Raw genomic sequence first — 13,332 nt, forward strand, 5'->3', positions numbered from 1 at the left:
GAGAAGTTCCGTTCCATGCCAGAGGCTGGTGGGGAACGGGAAGGACAGAGTGCTGGGCACACCGCGTGACCAGTCTTGGTCTGTTTGTCACTGAAAGTCTGTGTATGAGGCAGGCAGTTTTCAGCCCTTCATCTGTCTGAGTCTAGAGACCACCTGGTAGGGAGGCTGGGGAGAGGAGACCTATGGCTTCACGGTCCCCCATGACTGCAAGACCCCCGAATCTGCCAAAAACAACTTGGCAATTAGTTCATGTTGGTTCGCAGCAGACCCTGGGGGTTCCCTTCCCAGGCATCACAGACCATAGGTTTAATCACCTTCCCTAGGCTGGGTCCAAAAAGGATCCCGCCGGTTCTCTGGACAAGGTGGGGGGTGGAGGCACGGGGTCCAACAAGGGACTCACTGTAAGTTACTCTGCGCCAGCCCTGGGCTAACAAGAGCCAAACTTGCCCTGTTCATGGAACCCTCAGTGTCTCAGGAGTTTTTTCATGGTGCTCCTAGGCCAAAAGAAATATCTAACTGTTCTATTTGTGAGTTATTTTAGGTCCAACCAATAAGTACTTAGGCTCTAATAACTTAGTAGTCACTTAGAAAATGTAACACACACCAAGAGAAAGAAAAACGGTGTTTATTTCATTCTTTAATAACCACCACGACTTACTAATTGGCCGTGTGCACCGGGCCAGCTTCTCAAACCTTGGAATCAGACTGGAGACCCCCGGCCTCACTTCCTATTCCACAGTGATTTTCACTTTTTATCCCCAAACCACAGGAAACCCAGCTTCTCAAAGACATGACATGAAAGGATCATGGTGTGATCTAACAGTGAAACTGTGGACCACCTGAACCTAGTAATTTGCTCAGAGTGAGTAGACGTCCAAATTTTAGAAAAGCTCCGATATCCTCTGTGCCCTTGTGAGTTTCCTGCAGGGCCTGGGGACCTTGGTGCTACCACAGATACACTTTACCGAGGAGGAAACTGTGGCTCAGATGGGCCGACCCCCTGCCTGAGGTCGCAGAGCCTGGCTCCGGGGCCCCCGCTGAGGCTGCTGGAACCAAACTCAAGAGGACTGTATGAGGCAGAGGAGAGAGGGGGCCGCCGTTTACAGGTGGAAGAATCTAGGAGACCTGACGCTGAAGTGGGTGTAGACCAGGGTCTGGCAGTCAGCCAGGGGTGGAGGGTGTGTGAGGAGTGAGGAATGGTGTGGCCCCCAGCTTTGGTGGTACAGATCTGGGGCGCAGTTGGGGGCTCCAGGACTCTCCTGTGGCCCCCTTGCCTGTCCTCACCCCACCGTTCAAAGCTCTTCACAGTGAGACCTCAGTTCCCTCTCCCCACGGTGGGGGGCGCCCTCGGGCTGTAGGAGTCGGACCCTACCCCCAGCCTCTGCATCCCTCACGGGCATCACAGCTGAGGCTGTAGCCCAGAGACATCAGTAGCCAAGTTTACCTGGGCTCAGACATCTATGCCCCAGGCCCACACTGGACACGGGGTGACCTGCACTCGCCTCAGAAGTGGACTTGGCCCCCAAAGGAGTCCCTTGGGGAGCTGTGGGCAGAAGCGTCCCAAGGGATAAAAAAAAAAAAAAGGATGGGGGTGGGCATGAGGGCTGGGGACGCTTGAGGAGGGGGCAGCGGGACCTGGGTTTCTGGACTTCGTCCCATCCTCTAGACTGACGAGGGGCTGGCAGCTCCATCACACTCCGCTGCGGTCCCTACAGACCACCCAGAGCGACTTCTTTGTCCTGAGCTGATCGGGTGCGACTGGCAAAAGCTGGCTGGTGTGGGGAGGGGTGGTGCCTCCGGGAGCCAGGACAGCCTGGTGGGCGGGGCTTAAGGGACCACCCCGCCCCCCCACCCCCGGATCAAGGCAGACGGCCACAGTGCCCAATGGGCAGGGTCAGCCAGGCACACACCCCGGGTGGTCAATGTCCTCCCACGGCAGGAGACTTCCGGATCAGGACAATACGCAAATCTCTTTATTGCTCATGTTCTTAAAGTCGTACCTCTTGGCGGACCATGGGGATAGGATGTGCAAAGCGGGCGACGCACACGACCCAGGCCTGTAGCCGAGAGCTGGGACGGGACTGGCGGGGTCCCAGCCCCGGGGCTGGGCCCGGTAGGGAGTCGTGGAGAGCGGCCCCTGGGGTCGGAAGAGGGTTTCGGCTGTGCGGTCCCTAGGCACTCTGGGCCTGGCCAAGAGGTCTCAAGGCCCCACCCTCCCTTGGAGGGGGCTGCGGGGAGGATCCCAAACGCCCGGGGCTCTGGGAGGGCCGTTCCTGAACCCCGGGGTGGGCCAAGGGTCTTTCCAGAAGTTGGCGCTGAATCATAGGGGCCCCGACCCGAGACGCGTTAAACCGAGGCCGGCGATCAGGCTTGGCCCCTCACTGCTCCTCGGGCCCATCGCCTCCCAGCGCCTGTTCGTAGGGGCAGGGCCGGCGGCAGAGACCGGCTGGTTTGGGGCCGGGCTCTGACCCCACGGGCCCCGCCTCCTCCTCCGCGCAGTCCCCCCGGCCGCCGCCGCACTCGCCCTCTGTGTCGCTCTCGTCAGAGTTGTCCTCCTCCAGGTAGCGGTAGCCGCGCACCTTGTGCTGGGGCCGCGGGATGCGGGGCTGGCGCGGGACCACGCCCCGCCGCAGCTTCTGCTCCATCCACAGGTACGAGGCTGCGGCCGCCACCAGCGTCACCAGCAGCACCGTCAGCTTAGCCTGGGCACACAGGGAGGGATGCGGTGGACCCGCGGGCAGCCAGTCCTGCGCCCTCCCCGCCCAGCCCCTCGCCCCGATAAGCCCACTCCCATCTGGGACTTGAGCCCCGCAGCTCCTCTGCTGTCCTTCCCTCCTCCTGGGAGCCGCCCCGCCACCCATGCTTCCTGGGCACCCTCCTGCCCAGCCCTGTCCCTTATGGTCACCCTATCCATCAGGGCCTCGGTTTCCCTAACTGTAATGGTAATCCCTTTGCCTCACAGGGTAGATGTGAAGGGAGGCCTGGCCCTCCCTTACCAGAGCTTAGATTACTCTGTCCCTTACATGCGGGATCATAAGTAATGCTTCTTAGAGGTTTTGACTGTAACAGGCAGTCAGAAATAATTGTAAATAACTCAGTACGTACACACATATTCACAGGTATACTCCCTGCTATTCCCTATTCTATCTCATTTTTTAAAAAGTTGGCCGGAACCTGCTAAACTGACCCGCCAGTAGGTGAGAGCAGAGGACGAGGACCCCTGAGAGCCAAGAAGGGAGACAGACCCTCGGCATCCATCTCAGAGCCCAACGTCTAGAGAACAGGTTACCAAACTACCCACAGGGTGGCTGGGATGTGCCCACAAGTAGAGAGCAAACTGTGAATCCTTTCAGAAATGGGTAAACTGAGGCCTGCAGGAGGGGACGCGGTAAGTAATAAGCCAGTGATGGGTGTGGGGCCGCCCAGTGGACTTGGCCCAGGACCTGGCCTGGGGCAGTGGTGCCCTTCAGGGGCTGTGAGGCCAGGGCGGGCACTCAGGAAGTTTCTGTTGTCTAGGGGGTCGAGTGGGGGCGGGGCACTCACCTTCATGGGCAGGCTTGAGCCCAAGTAGACTGCGAAGACGGCTATGGCCTGCCACCAGTGGTAGATGGTGAAGATGAAGTCTTGCCTCTCCTTGTCCTCGTACAGGATTCCCAGGAGTGCTGCAGGTGGGCAGGACGGGGCAGAAAGGGGAGAGGTGCCAGCTGGGGCCCAGAGCTGCTGTTCTCCCACTAGTGACCCCCGATGCCCTGTGCTGGTCCCAGCCCTTGGCAGGAGCGCCTAGAAAGCCGCTGTAAACCAGTACTGGCTGGCCCCCTAGTGTACACACTGGTTATCACGCTGCCTGGGAGCTGAGCAGAGGCTGGAGCAGCGGGCCCCCCGGCTGGGATGCAACGGGCCTGCTCTGGGACCCATCTGTGGCCTCAGAAGTGGGAAGTTCTGTGAGCAGTCACATCCTGCCTTCTTCCGAACCCCAGGCATGCAGTACCAGGCCTGCAGGGGCTGTTTTTCCTCACCCAGGGCTCAGGGAGAGCAAATCGCTGTAGCAACAAGCTTTCTGCAAATCAAACCTGAAGCTGGGAGGGAGGAATTTGTTTCCCAAAGCATCCTCCCCTGGGTGGGGCAGAAAGAGCCTCGGACAGGGAATCAGGAGACTCAGATTCCACTCTCAGGACTGAAAGGTGGAGAGAGTTGGCACAGGGATGTGGATTCAGATGTTGGGTCTGTGGGTGACTCGGGGTAAGTGAACTCCCCAGAGCCACTTTTCTCATCTATAAAATGAGATGACACGTATATGCTGTGCTGTGAGGTTTTAATGGGAGAAAGCCTGCACAGCAGCCACTCAGGACATTGACACTTCCATCCTGAGGTCCTGCAGTGCGACTCTACCCCATGGGGGTGCTGTGAAGGGACACGGAGCCCCCCCCCCGGGGGTGGGGCATAAGAGGAGGGAGTAAGCGGAGCTGGGCAGAAGAGGATGCTGGGATCTGGCCCAAGTCCAGACATATCATGGGCTCAAGGTCCAGAGGCAAAACAGCCAGGACAGGGTGGTCCAGGGTGTGGGGCTCCATCCCCTGTGGCAGATATAGTGTCTGATTCTCTCTCTCGGATGTTGGGTGCTGAGGTTGCCTGAACCATCCCCTGCCCAGCCCGCAGCAGGCATGACCTCCACCATGCCCTATAGGGGTGATGCTCAAAACTGCTAACGGCACCGGCCCATCAGAACAGGTGCCGATGTGGGAGACCCAAATGGCTGCACCCATGTGTACCAGCTGCCTGTCACTGGCAAAGGCTCACCTGTGGGCCCAGAGCGTCACACAGATGAACTCTGTCCCACCCCCTCCTTTCTGCAAGCAGGGCCCCAGGCCCCGGTGCCTCCACCCTAGCAGCTCAGACTTGGGGCCTGGACTCGGCTACTCTGAAGGTTGCTGTTGGGATCTTACAGCCTGCTTCCAGCTCCTCTCCATAAAAATGCCATATGTGCACTTTCCTCCTGGGGTGTGGACAAGGCCACCTGCTGCGTCCCATGCTCCCTGGGGCACAGACCCTGACACCTGCTTCCAGTGTCACGAAAACTATGCCAGGCTGCGCCCTGTCCCCTGGTATGAAACGAGGCATCCCCAATGTGTTTTTTTGCACTGTCCCTAAGAGGGGTCCACAGAGCCCCACATCCAGCCCATGGAGCCACAAGATCTCACCCTGACTCCCGTGCCCACCCTGGGGGTCCACAGGATGTCCATGGCGTGCCTCGAGGGTGTTCACAGCCCTCATCTGTCCCCGCAGTGTCCACGGGACTTCCTTCCACCCCTAGAGTGCACACAGGGATCCCCACCTACCTCCACCAAGTGCACGGGACCCCGTAACAGCCCTCCAGTGTGCCCATCAACTCCATGTCTGTCCCTGGGATGTCTGTGCTCCCTGCAACCGCCCTGAGGAAGCCCCAGGGTCCCCTGCCCAGCCATCCAGGGCCCACGGCTATACTCACTGCTAAGCCCCGTCTTGTTGAGGGCACTGCCCACACCCCAGAGCACGGCTACTGCATAGAGGACCCCGATGTGTTGCAGGACCCGGGGCGCGGGGGCCCAGAAAAAGAGGCTGACAGTGAGCAGCAGGTGCAGCCCAGCCCCGGCCACCAGAGGCACCGGGCGCGGCAGCCACAGCCCCAGCAGGCCCAGCGCCGAGGCGGCCGAGGCACCCAGGCTATAAGCCACGAGGACGTACGCCAGGCGTTCCAGCCCCACCGAGCACACGCCATAGCCCTGGGGGAACAGAGGTGAGGGTTGGAGGTCAGCCGGCCCAGGCTCTGGCCCTCCCCACGAGGTCTCACTTCAGGCCACGTCCTGCCCTCTCTAGGCCACCGCAGGGCCAGCTTCCTCCGAGGCTTGTGGGAAGGTTCCTCGGGGACAGACAGTGAGAAAATGCTTGGACAGTGTCCCCAGACACCAAGGCTGAACCCCGCATGGAGCCAAACACTTGATGGCTGTTATCCCATCTCAACAGTGCAACTCCTCTGGAAGTCAGCATGGCCATTAGAGACTTCACAGATGAGGAAACAGGCTCAGAGAGGTGAAAGTAACTTTCCCAAGGTACGGGCGGGACGGGGGGAGAGAGGGGAAAGGAGGAGGGGAATATCCGGGCCTACAATTATCCCTTGGTGTCTGTGGGGGATTGGTTCCAGGACGCTTCGTGGACACTAAAACCTGCGGATGCTCAAGTCCCTTATATAAAATGGGGTAGTACAGGCTTCCCTGGTGGCACAGCGGTTGAGAGTCCGCCTGCCAATGCGGGGTACACGGGTTCGTGCCCCGGTCCAGGAAGATCCCACATGCCGCGGAGCGGCTGGGCCCGTGAGCCATGGCCGCTGAGCCTGCGCGTCCGGAGCCTGTGCTCCGCAACGGGAGAAGCCACAACAGTGAGAGGCCCGCGTACCGCAAAAAAAAAAAAAAAAAAAAAAAATGGGGTAGTACAGTGGGCCCTCCGGATCCGCGAATGCAGAGAGCCCACTGTACTTGTACATACTTATACACATATATTCAAAACTTATTCGTTGTTATTCTGTGATTCAAATTTAACGAACGTCGTGTAATTTTATCTGGCAACGCTCTTCGGGCTGCTCTTACCAGGGCGAGACCAGTGCAGGCAAAGAGCACCTCGAAGCCGCTGTAGATAAAGAAGGGCACGAGGTGGCGCAGGCGGAAGTCGCGCACGTGCTTGAAGGGCAGCTGGAAAATGTTGCCCCAGCCCACGCTGCGCAGGTCTATCTCCTCCGTGGGCCGGTACGCCGCGCCGCAAAGGCCCAGCACCTGCAGGCAAGGAGGTGAGGGAGGGAGGGGGGCGGGCAGCCGGGCATCCTGGCCCCGCCCCCGGGACCCAGCCCCGCCCCCAGGCAAATCCACAGATGAGCCTCCCAGCCCTGCCTCCAGCCCGAAGAGACGACCTAGTCACGCCCCCAACGCCTTAGCTCTGCCTCCTGGTCCCACCCCCAAGTTGGAGCCATACCTTCTGACCCTAGGCCCTAGATCCAGCCCGCGTCACAGCCAATCCTCTAGGACCCTGTCTTCAGCTCGACCCCGTACCAGGCCTGGACCCCCTCTTACTGGCCTCTGGGATTCCAATTCCTCTCTCAATCCGCAGGCACCAGCCACACCTCCGAGCCTCCAGCCCAGCTCCTCGGCTCATGGCCCCTCCCCAGGACTCAGCCCTAACTCTGGACTCAGAACAAGCCTCCGGCCCGCCCTCCGCGCGCCCAGCCCGCATTCCTCTCTCCCCACCACGGTCCCCAGATCTGACCCCGTCACACCCCCAACACGGGCCGCACCAGCAGCATGGCCAGGAAGGCCACCGCCATGAGCACGCTCTCCACCACGATGAGGTTTCGGCTCCGCGGTAGCGTCCGCAGAACCGTCTTGTTGAAGCCGGTGAGGATGCCCTGGCTGTTTGTGCCTGAGAAAGGGGAGGGTGGGGGGCATCGTGAGGCAGGGAGCAGGGCACACTGTCAGCTGGGCCACAAAGAAACGCAGCAAAGCAGGCAGGTGAGGGGAGGGTTAGAGGGGGTGGGCAAGGACCCTGCCGGCAAAGGCAGGGTTCCTTTGGGAAGCACTTTGGAGGTGAGGGCCACTGGGTGAAAGCACCTCCCCTCCCTCCTGCCCTATTGCCCTGAGGCTGCCGTGGGAGCCAGTCCACCTCCCACCTCCATACATTTGCCCTGCATTGAGGGTATACTTGGCCCTGAGAGACCCCACAGGCAGCCTCAGCCCAGATGGCACCTCCTCCAGGCAGCCTTCCCTGATGCACCCCACCACCACCCCAGGCTGGATCAGATGTCCTAACGACAAGGCCCTGTGCCTCGGTCATCAGAGCTGTAGGACACCAGGCTCTCAGCCCTGAGCCCTGTGAGCGAGGGCATCCTTTCTGCCCTTGAGGGCCCAGTGTCTGCTGGGTGACTCAGTGGGGGAGGTGAGCAGACCTTAGGGACCCCACCCCCATGAGCACTAACCGCAGTTCTGCACTTTGTATAGCGTGTGGTTCAGGTCATACAGGTAATGGTTCAGGAAGTAGATCATGGGCAGCTGGGCGCAGGCAAAGCTCAGCTGTGGACAGGAGGGCAGCTTGGGTCGGGCTTGGGGCATGGAACAGGGCAAGGAGCACAGGTACAATCTGGGAGCGGGTCTGGGCACAGCCTTGGGGGAACAGGAGCCCTCCCACCTCTCGGGGGGCAGCCTGGTAGGGGGGGTGCCCAGTGCAGGAAGACTTCCTCCTGGTCCGCGCTGTAGACAGGGAGGGAATGAGGTCTCTGTCACCAGAGGTAAGCAAACAGGAGTTGGCTTAAGAAAGGGCAGTGGGATTAGAGAGCTGAAAAGACTGTGGAATGGGCTCCAATATGTGATTCTGGGCCTGGAATACCCCACCCCCAGTGTCCCCACACACGGCACTCACATGGAAGAAGCTGTAGAAGATGGCCTGGAAGACCAGGAGGTAGGGTGCGTGGGAGCCCCGAGGCGGGCGCTGCTGGGGGCCCTGTTCGTCCTGCTCTTTGTAGTGGGAGTACTCGTAGTATTTCTGGGCCATCCTGGACCACAAAGGAGAGAAGGCTCTCCCTAGCCCAACCTCTGCACCCAGGCTTATGGACTGGCCAGCCAATGTCTCACGAACAGGAAAACTGAGGCCCAGAGGGCGGATGGGGCTGGTCCAAGGTCCCCAAGACGAGGTGGGCAACACAGGAGAGGCTCTGCCAGGTCTCCAGTCTCCCACCCTGCTGCCCACCAGGCTCACCTGGTGATGTAGTTGCCCATGGAGGCCCAAAGAGGCACAATGGCCATGCCCAGCGCCACGGCTGAGGGCACAAGCGTGTAGTAGCGCTCCCAGTAGTTGGTGGAGACAAAGAGGGCGTAGATGCCCACAGCCAGGAACATCATCCACTTGGTGCCAAAAAACCTGCGAGCAGTAGGAGGAGGATGCTGCCACCATGCGCACATCCAGACCGCTGCAGCCGGAAAGCAGCGTGGCCACAACGCCAGGCCCCAGCTCCTGAGGCTGTATGAGGTGGGGAGGGACCCCTGGCCTTGGAGTCGAGGGTCCTAAGATAAGTCTCAGAGACATGGACTTGCTGGTGGCCTCAGGGGAGCCACTCTAACCAGACACCTGTAATGTGGGCTCTGCCCCAACCTCGAGCCTCTCACGGCCACTGCAGGGATAGAGGAGATAAAGCGGGGAGAGGGTGTCATGAGTCAGTGGCCCTTGGGCACATGCAACCCTCATTTGTGTCCTGGGCTGACTCCCAGCCCCCCTTCTCCACCCATGTGCAGTGACTACAGGACCCAGGTGAACAGCTGAGGGACTTGTCCCAAGCTGGGACTGAGGAACCCTGGCGCCCCTTCCCCTCTGCACTTTGCCCTTTCAGTCCACTGTGGTCAGTCGGGAAGTTTCTTGTAGAACAACGGCCTCACTGGCTCTGGGAGAATGTTGCACCGTGTTAGAGGCAGGTTGACGAGTGACAGGATAAGGGCCCATTCAGGGCACTGGAGGCTGATCAGGCTAGACACAACCATTGCGGTCTTTGGGTTGGTTTTGTTTTGGGTTCTGTTTGTTTGAATATTTGTGCTCATTATTTCCTTTGTCTGAGTTTCCAGGAAGCTCAAAGCTCAATGACTCTGGTTTTCTGATACAATTACTTTCTCTTCTATTGCAGGGTCCTGGTTCTTTAACTATCCTTATCTTGCCATATAATAAATTGACAGGCAGCCTCCTCTGATCTATTTGGGGAAGGGCACCCAAACTGCACTGTAAATTTTGAAACAGCAAAAAGTAAAAATACTAGCACTCATTGCTGGTGAGACTGTGGTTTTAAAAAGAACACATACAGCCATAGGTCAGGCAGATGGTACAGCCCTTTGGAAAGTCAGCCTGGTAGTTTGGGTTGGGGGGCAAGCATGGGGTTTGGAGTCACTGCCTGGGTTCAGACCTTCAATCTGCCAGTTGCTGCCTGTGGGGATGGGTTCAACCTCTTGGTCTCCCCGTGTCTAAGATCAGAGCGTCCACCTTGGATTGTAGGGAATGCGATACGCTTATAAAACGCCCAGCACGTAGGAAATGAAATGAGTTTGCCATTAATAATACTGCTAGGTTTCAAGAGCCAGAAAGCCTTTCATATGCTTCTGACCTAGTAAGGGCGGTTCTTAGAGTTTATTCTAGGAGGCGTTCTTTCTTTCCTTCTTCCTTCCTTCCTCCCTCCCTCCCTTTCTTTCTCTCTCTCTTTCTTTCTTTAATTTTAAGATGAGGAAACAGCCAGAAGCATAAAGGGAACATGCAAAAAAGAAGAGGGAGCCGCAATGTCCAGCCCTGAGCCACAGTTCAGTGCCCCCACGTCTGCAGAAGATGCTAACATCACGAAAGTCCCCACTGTGAAGCAGGCCAAGAGGTGTGCAGTGAAAAGAAAGCAAAAGTGACACTGCACATGCACACATGCACACATGCACGCACTCCAGTTGACAAGGACAGAAATGTTATCCATGCATGCCGCTGGGAAAACAAAGTCAGCTGATTGCCTGGAGGGCTTGGGAGGGGTTTTCTTTTTTCTGATTTCAATTACGATTCTAATGTTGTTTGTGCGATTGTGATAAAAGAGTTTGACGGGGTTGTTATTGTTTCGGAAAGACAGGGGAACTCATCTAATGTGTCCACTGATCTCCGGGTCCCATGTGAGCACAGATCTACTGCCTGGCGGTAGGATACTTGTGGAGGGCATTTTTGTACTGCACCAGATGCCACTAAGGCTCCGGTATGGAGGAGACCCCCTGGGGCGCCTGCCCAGCCACACCCTTTTCAGTGAGAAATGTCCCTCAACACTGCCACAGCTGGTTGAGCTCGCGGTGCGTTCCTGGGCTTTGCTGGCTGATCAGATTCTCTCCAGAAACTCCACAGCCCTGATCTCAAAAGGTCATTGTAGCTCCAGGCCACAAAGGAGGGCATGAAGATGATGCCACATGGGGTACGGGCAATCTGAGGGAAGGAGCCTGAGTGAATTTCTGTTGCTTGAAACCCAAGGTGCCTTGGTTGCAAAGCTCTTGTTTCTTCCCCAAACCTGGGTTTCACCCCTTCTCACCCCTCCAGGTAGGCAAGTTCTCTCCCCACCCCACCCCCAAGAACACCAGGACAGCTGGAGACCCCATGTCCACCAGCCCTCGCACCCCTTCAAGATCAGGGAGGCAGCCCTCATAGAGACAGCAGTGTCGCACCTGATGAGCACAGGTGTGTAGAGCAGGGCCACGATGGGGGTCACGTTGATGCCCATCAGCATCTTGCTGTCGATGTCAGGCAGCCCCATGTTGCCGTATTTCACCTCCCGGTAGGTCTCATCGTAGTGCAGGATCAGCTGCATCTGCAGAAGGCCTGGGTACAGGGAGCAGGCATGGAGGGGGCAACCTGGCTCTGGGGGCAACCAAGCAGAGGCTGGAACGCAAGCCTGGCACCAAAGGGATCCCCGACTCCAATGCCTATGAGGACAGAGGGGAAGCCCAGGCTGGGCCAAGAGTCCTACCTGCCAGTGGCCACGACAGCGACTTGAATCCAGACCCCCGCCCCGCCCCCCCCCCCCTCCGCCAGCCACTTGGACCTCAGCGCCCCTGATTCCGAAGGCAGCAGACCTGCCCAGGGCGCCCAGGGCCCGCCCACACACTCACGAAGCCTGTGGCTGGGCCCCGGGGACACTGCACCGTCCCCCCATTGCGGAGGCCGCAGCTGCAGCTGTGAGGGCGCAGAAGAAGTGAAAGAGGAAGGGAGCCGACTGGCCCCAAGGTTTCTCTTTCCCTGAGAAACCTCAGGTCTGGGGAGGGCGCGCGGGGGGAAGGGGAAAGACTTGGGTCCCAGCGCAGAACCCGCCGGGCCGTGCCACCTCGCCTGGCCCGGGGCGGAACGGCGTGGCCAGAGGCCCAACCCGCCAACCCGCGGGGCGCGGCGGGCCGCCTACCCAGGTAGACGCCGTAGGTGAGCATGCCGCCCGCGCTGGCCGCCAGCACGTTCTTGAGCACGCCGAGCCGCTTGCGGCGGTAGTAGCGGCGCTCCTCCTCCTGCTCGTTGTAGTTCGGGTACGCGCCCACCAGCTCGTCCAGCTGCGGGGCACGACGGCGCTCGAACCCGGCCACTGCACCCCCGGAGCCCCGCGTCCATCCCCGGCCGCCCCCGGCACCCCCCCTGGCCCTGGGGCCGCATCCCGCTCCCGCGGGGGAGACCCCGGCCCTTCTGGTCCCCGCGCCGCCACGCCTTCCCCGTCCCCGCTCACCGGGGCCTCGGGCCCGTCTGGGACCCCGAGTTGGTCCTCATCGCCCTGCGCACCCACGGCCCCCGCCACCGGATAGAGCGGCGGCTCCGCCTCCATGGCTGGACCAGCCGGAGGACTAGTCCGGCAGCGGACCCCTACTTCCTCCGGGCGCCGGGACCTGCCTCGCCCCGCCCCGGGGCCCACCTCCTCCACGAGGGGAGGGCCTGGCGCCGCTGGGGGCGTGCCCAGCGCGTGTGCGTGTGCGTGTGTGTAGGGGAGCGCCCGTGCGTCCATCGCCGGCCTCAGGAATGCGAGGTGCGAGTTGGAATCCCAGCTCTGCCACTTCCCGGTATCGTAACTTTGGGGATTAACTCCACTTCTCTGTGCCTCATTTCCTCACCTGTAAATCAGGGATACTCAGCACGACTTCCAAGGGCTCTTTCGGGATTACTGAGTTAATGCAAAACCTTAGGAAAGTGCCAGGCCCATAATAACTCCCCTCAGCCTTACCCCTACCACTGTCATCCCTACCCCACCTCCAGCCCTACCCCTACCACTGTCATCCCTACCCCACCTCCAGCCCTACCCCTACCACTGTCATCCCTACCCCACCTCCAGCCCTACCCCTACCACTGTCATCCCTGACCCATTTGGTGTGTTTGCAGGTCAGCAAAGAGCCCTCATAGCGGGTGGGGGGGAGAGGGCTCCCGCCACAGGACTTGGCAGCCCGTGCCCACCTCCCGCTCACCCTGAGCTTCCTTTGGGCACCCGTAAGTGGGAGCTCTGGCAGGGCCCCTGGGAGGCTGAGATTGTGGGGGCTGTTGGACTGCAGGGGGGCGACCCACACACACACACACACCACCCTGTAGCAGGGACCAGAGCCTCCTGCCCCTGCCTGACTGGGCCCTGGGTCTGGGGCTGCAGTGAGAGCCCATGAAATTTCTGCTTTGCTCCAGCTGACACTCCACAGCTCTGGGTGTCAGCCTGGTTAGAAGTACTCTGGGAAGCTTTTAAAAATATTGGTTTCAGGATAGTCTCCTCAACAAATGGTGTCGGGAAAACTGGATAACCACATA

The 13,332-nt window shown here is 59.6% G+C and overlaps 1 protein-coding gene across 1 annotated transcript; it reads right to left on the minus strand.

Moving 5' to 3' along the window:
• Positions 1–1,951: 1,951 nt before the first annotated feature.
• UNC93B1 (unc-93 homolog B1, TLR signaling regulator) lies at positions 1,952–12,424 on the minus strand. The gene is made up of 11 exons (XM_082843769.1): positions 12,278–12,424; positions 11,966–12,107; positions 11,235–11,388; positions 8,773–8,934; positions 8,437–8,569; positions 7,997–8,090; positions 7,319–7,443; positions 6,621–6,803; positions 5,486–5,759; positions 3,544–3,662; positions 1,952–2,702 (listed from the first exon to the last, which is right to left on the minus strand). Exons 1-11 carry the CDS (start codon positions 12,371–12,373, stop codon positions 2,379–2,381), a joined length of 1,806 nt encoding a protein of 601 aa, XP_082699895.1. The 5' UTR covers positions 12,374–12,424; the 3' UTR covers positions 1,952–2,378.
• Positions 12,425–13,332: the final 908 nt, after the last annotated feature.

The sequence above is a fragment of the Leucopleurus acutus genome, assembly GCF_964270905.1.
Source record: "Leucopleurus acutus genome assembly, chromosome: 8".
NCBI lineage: Eukaryota > Metazoa > Chordata > Mammalia > Artiodactyla > Delphinidae > Leucopleurus > Leucopleurus acutus.

Coding starts and splice junctions, on each gene's coding strand:
- UNC93B1 (XM_082843769.1), bottom strand. CDS start 12,373: ATGGAGGCGGAGCCGCCGCTCTATCCGGTGGCGGGGGCCGTGGGTGCG. Junction 12,108..12,277: donor CAGACGGGCCCGAGGCCCCG/GTGAGCGGGGAC, acceptor CGTGCCCCGCAG/CTGGACGAGCTGGTGGGCGC. Junction 5,760..6,620: donor CCTGCACTGGTCTCGCCCTG/GTAAGAGCAGCC, acceptor CTGTTCCCCCAG/GGCTATGGCGTGTGCTCGGT.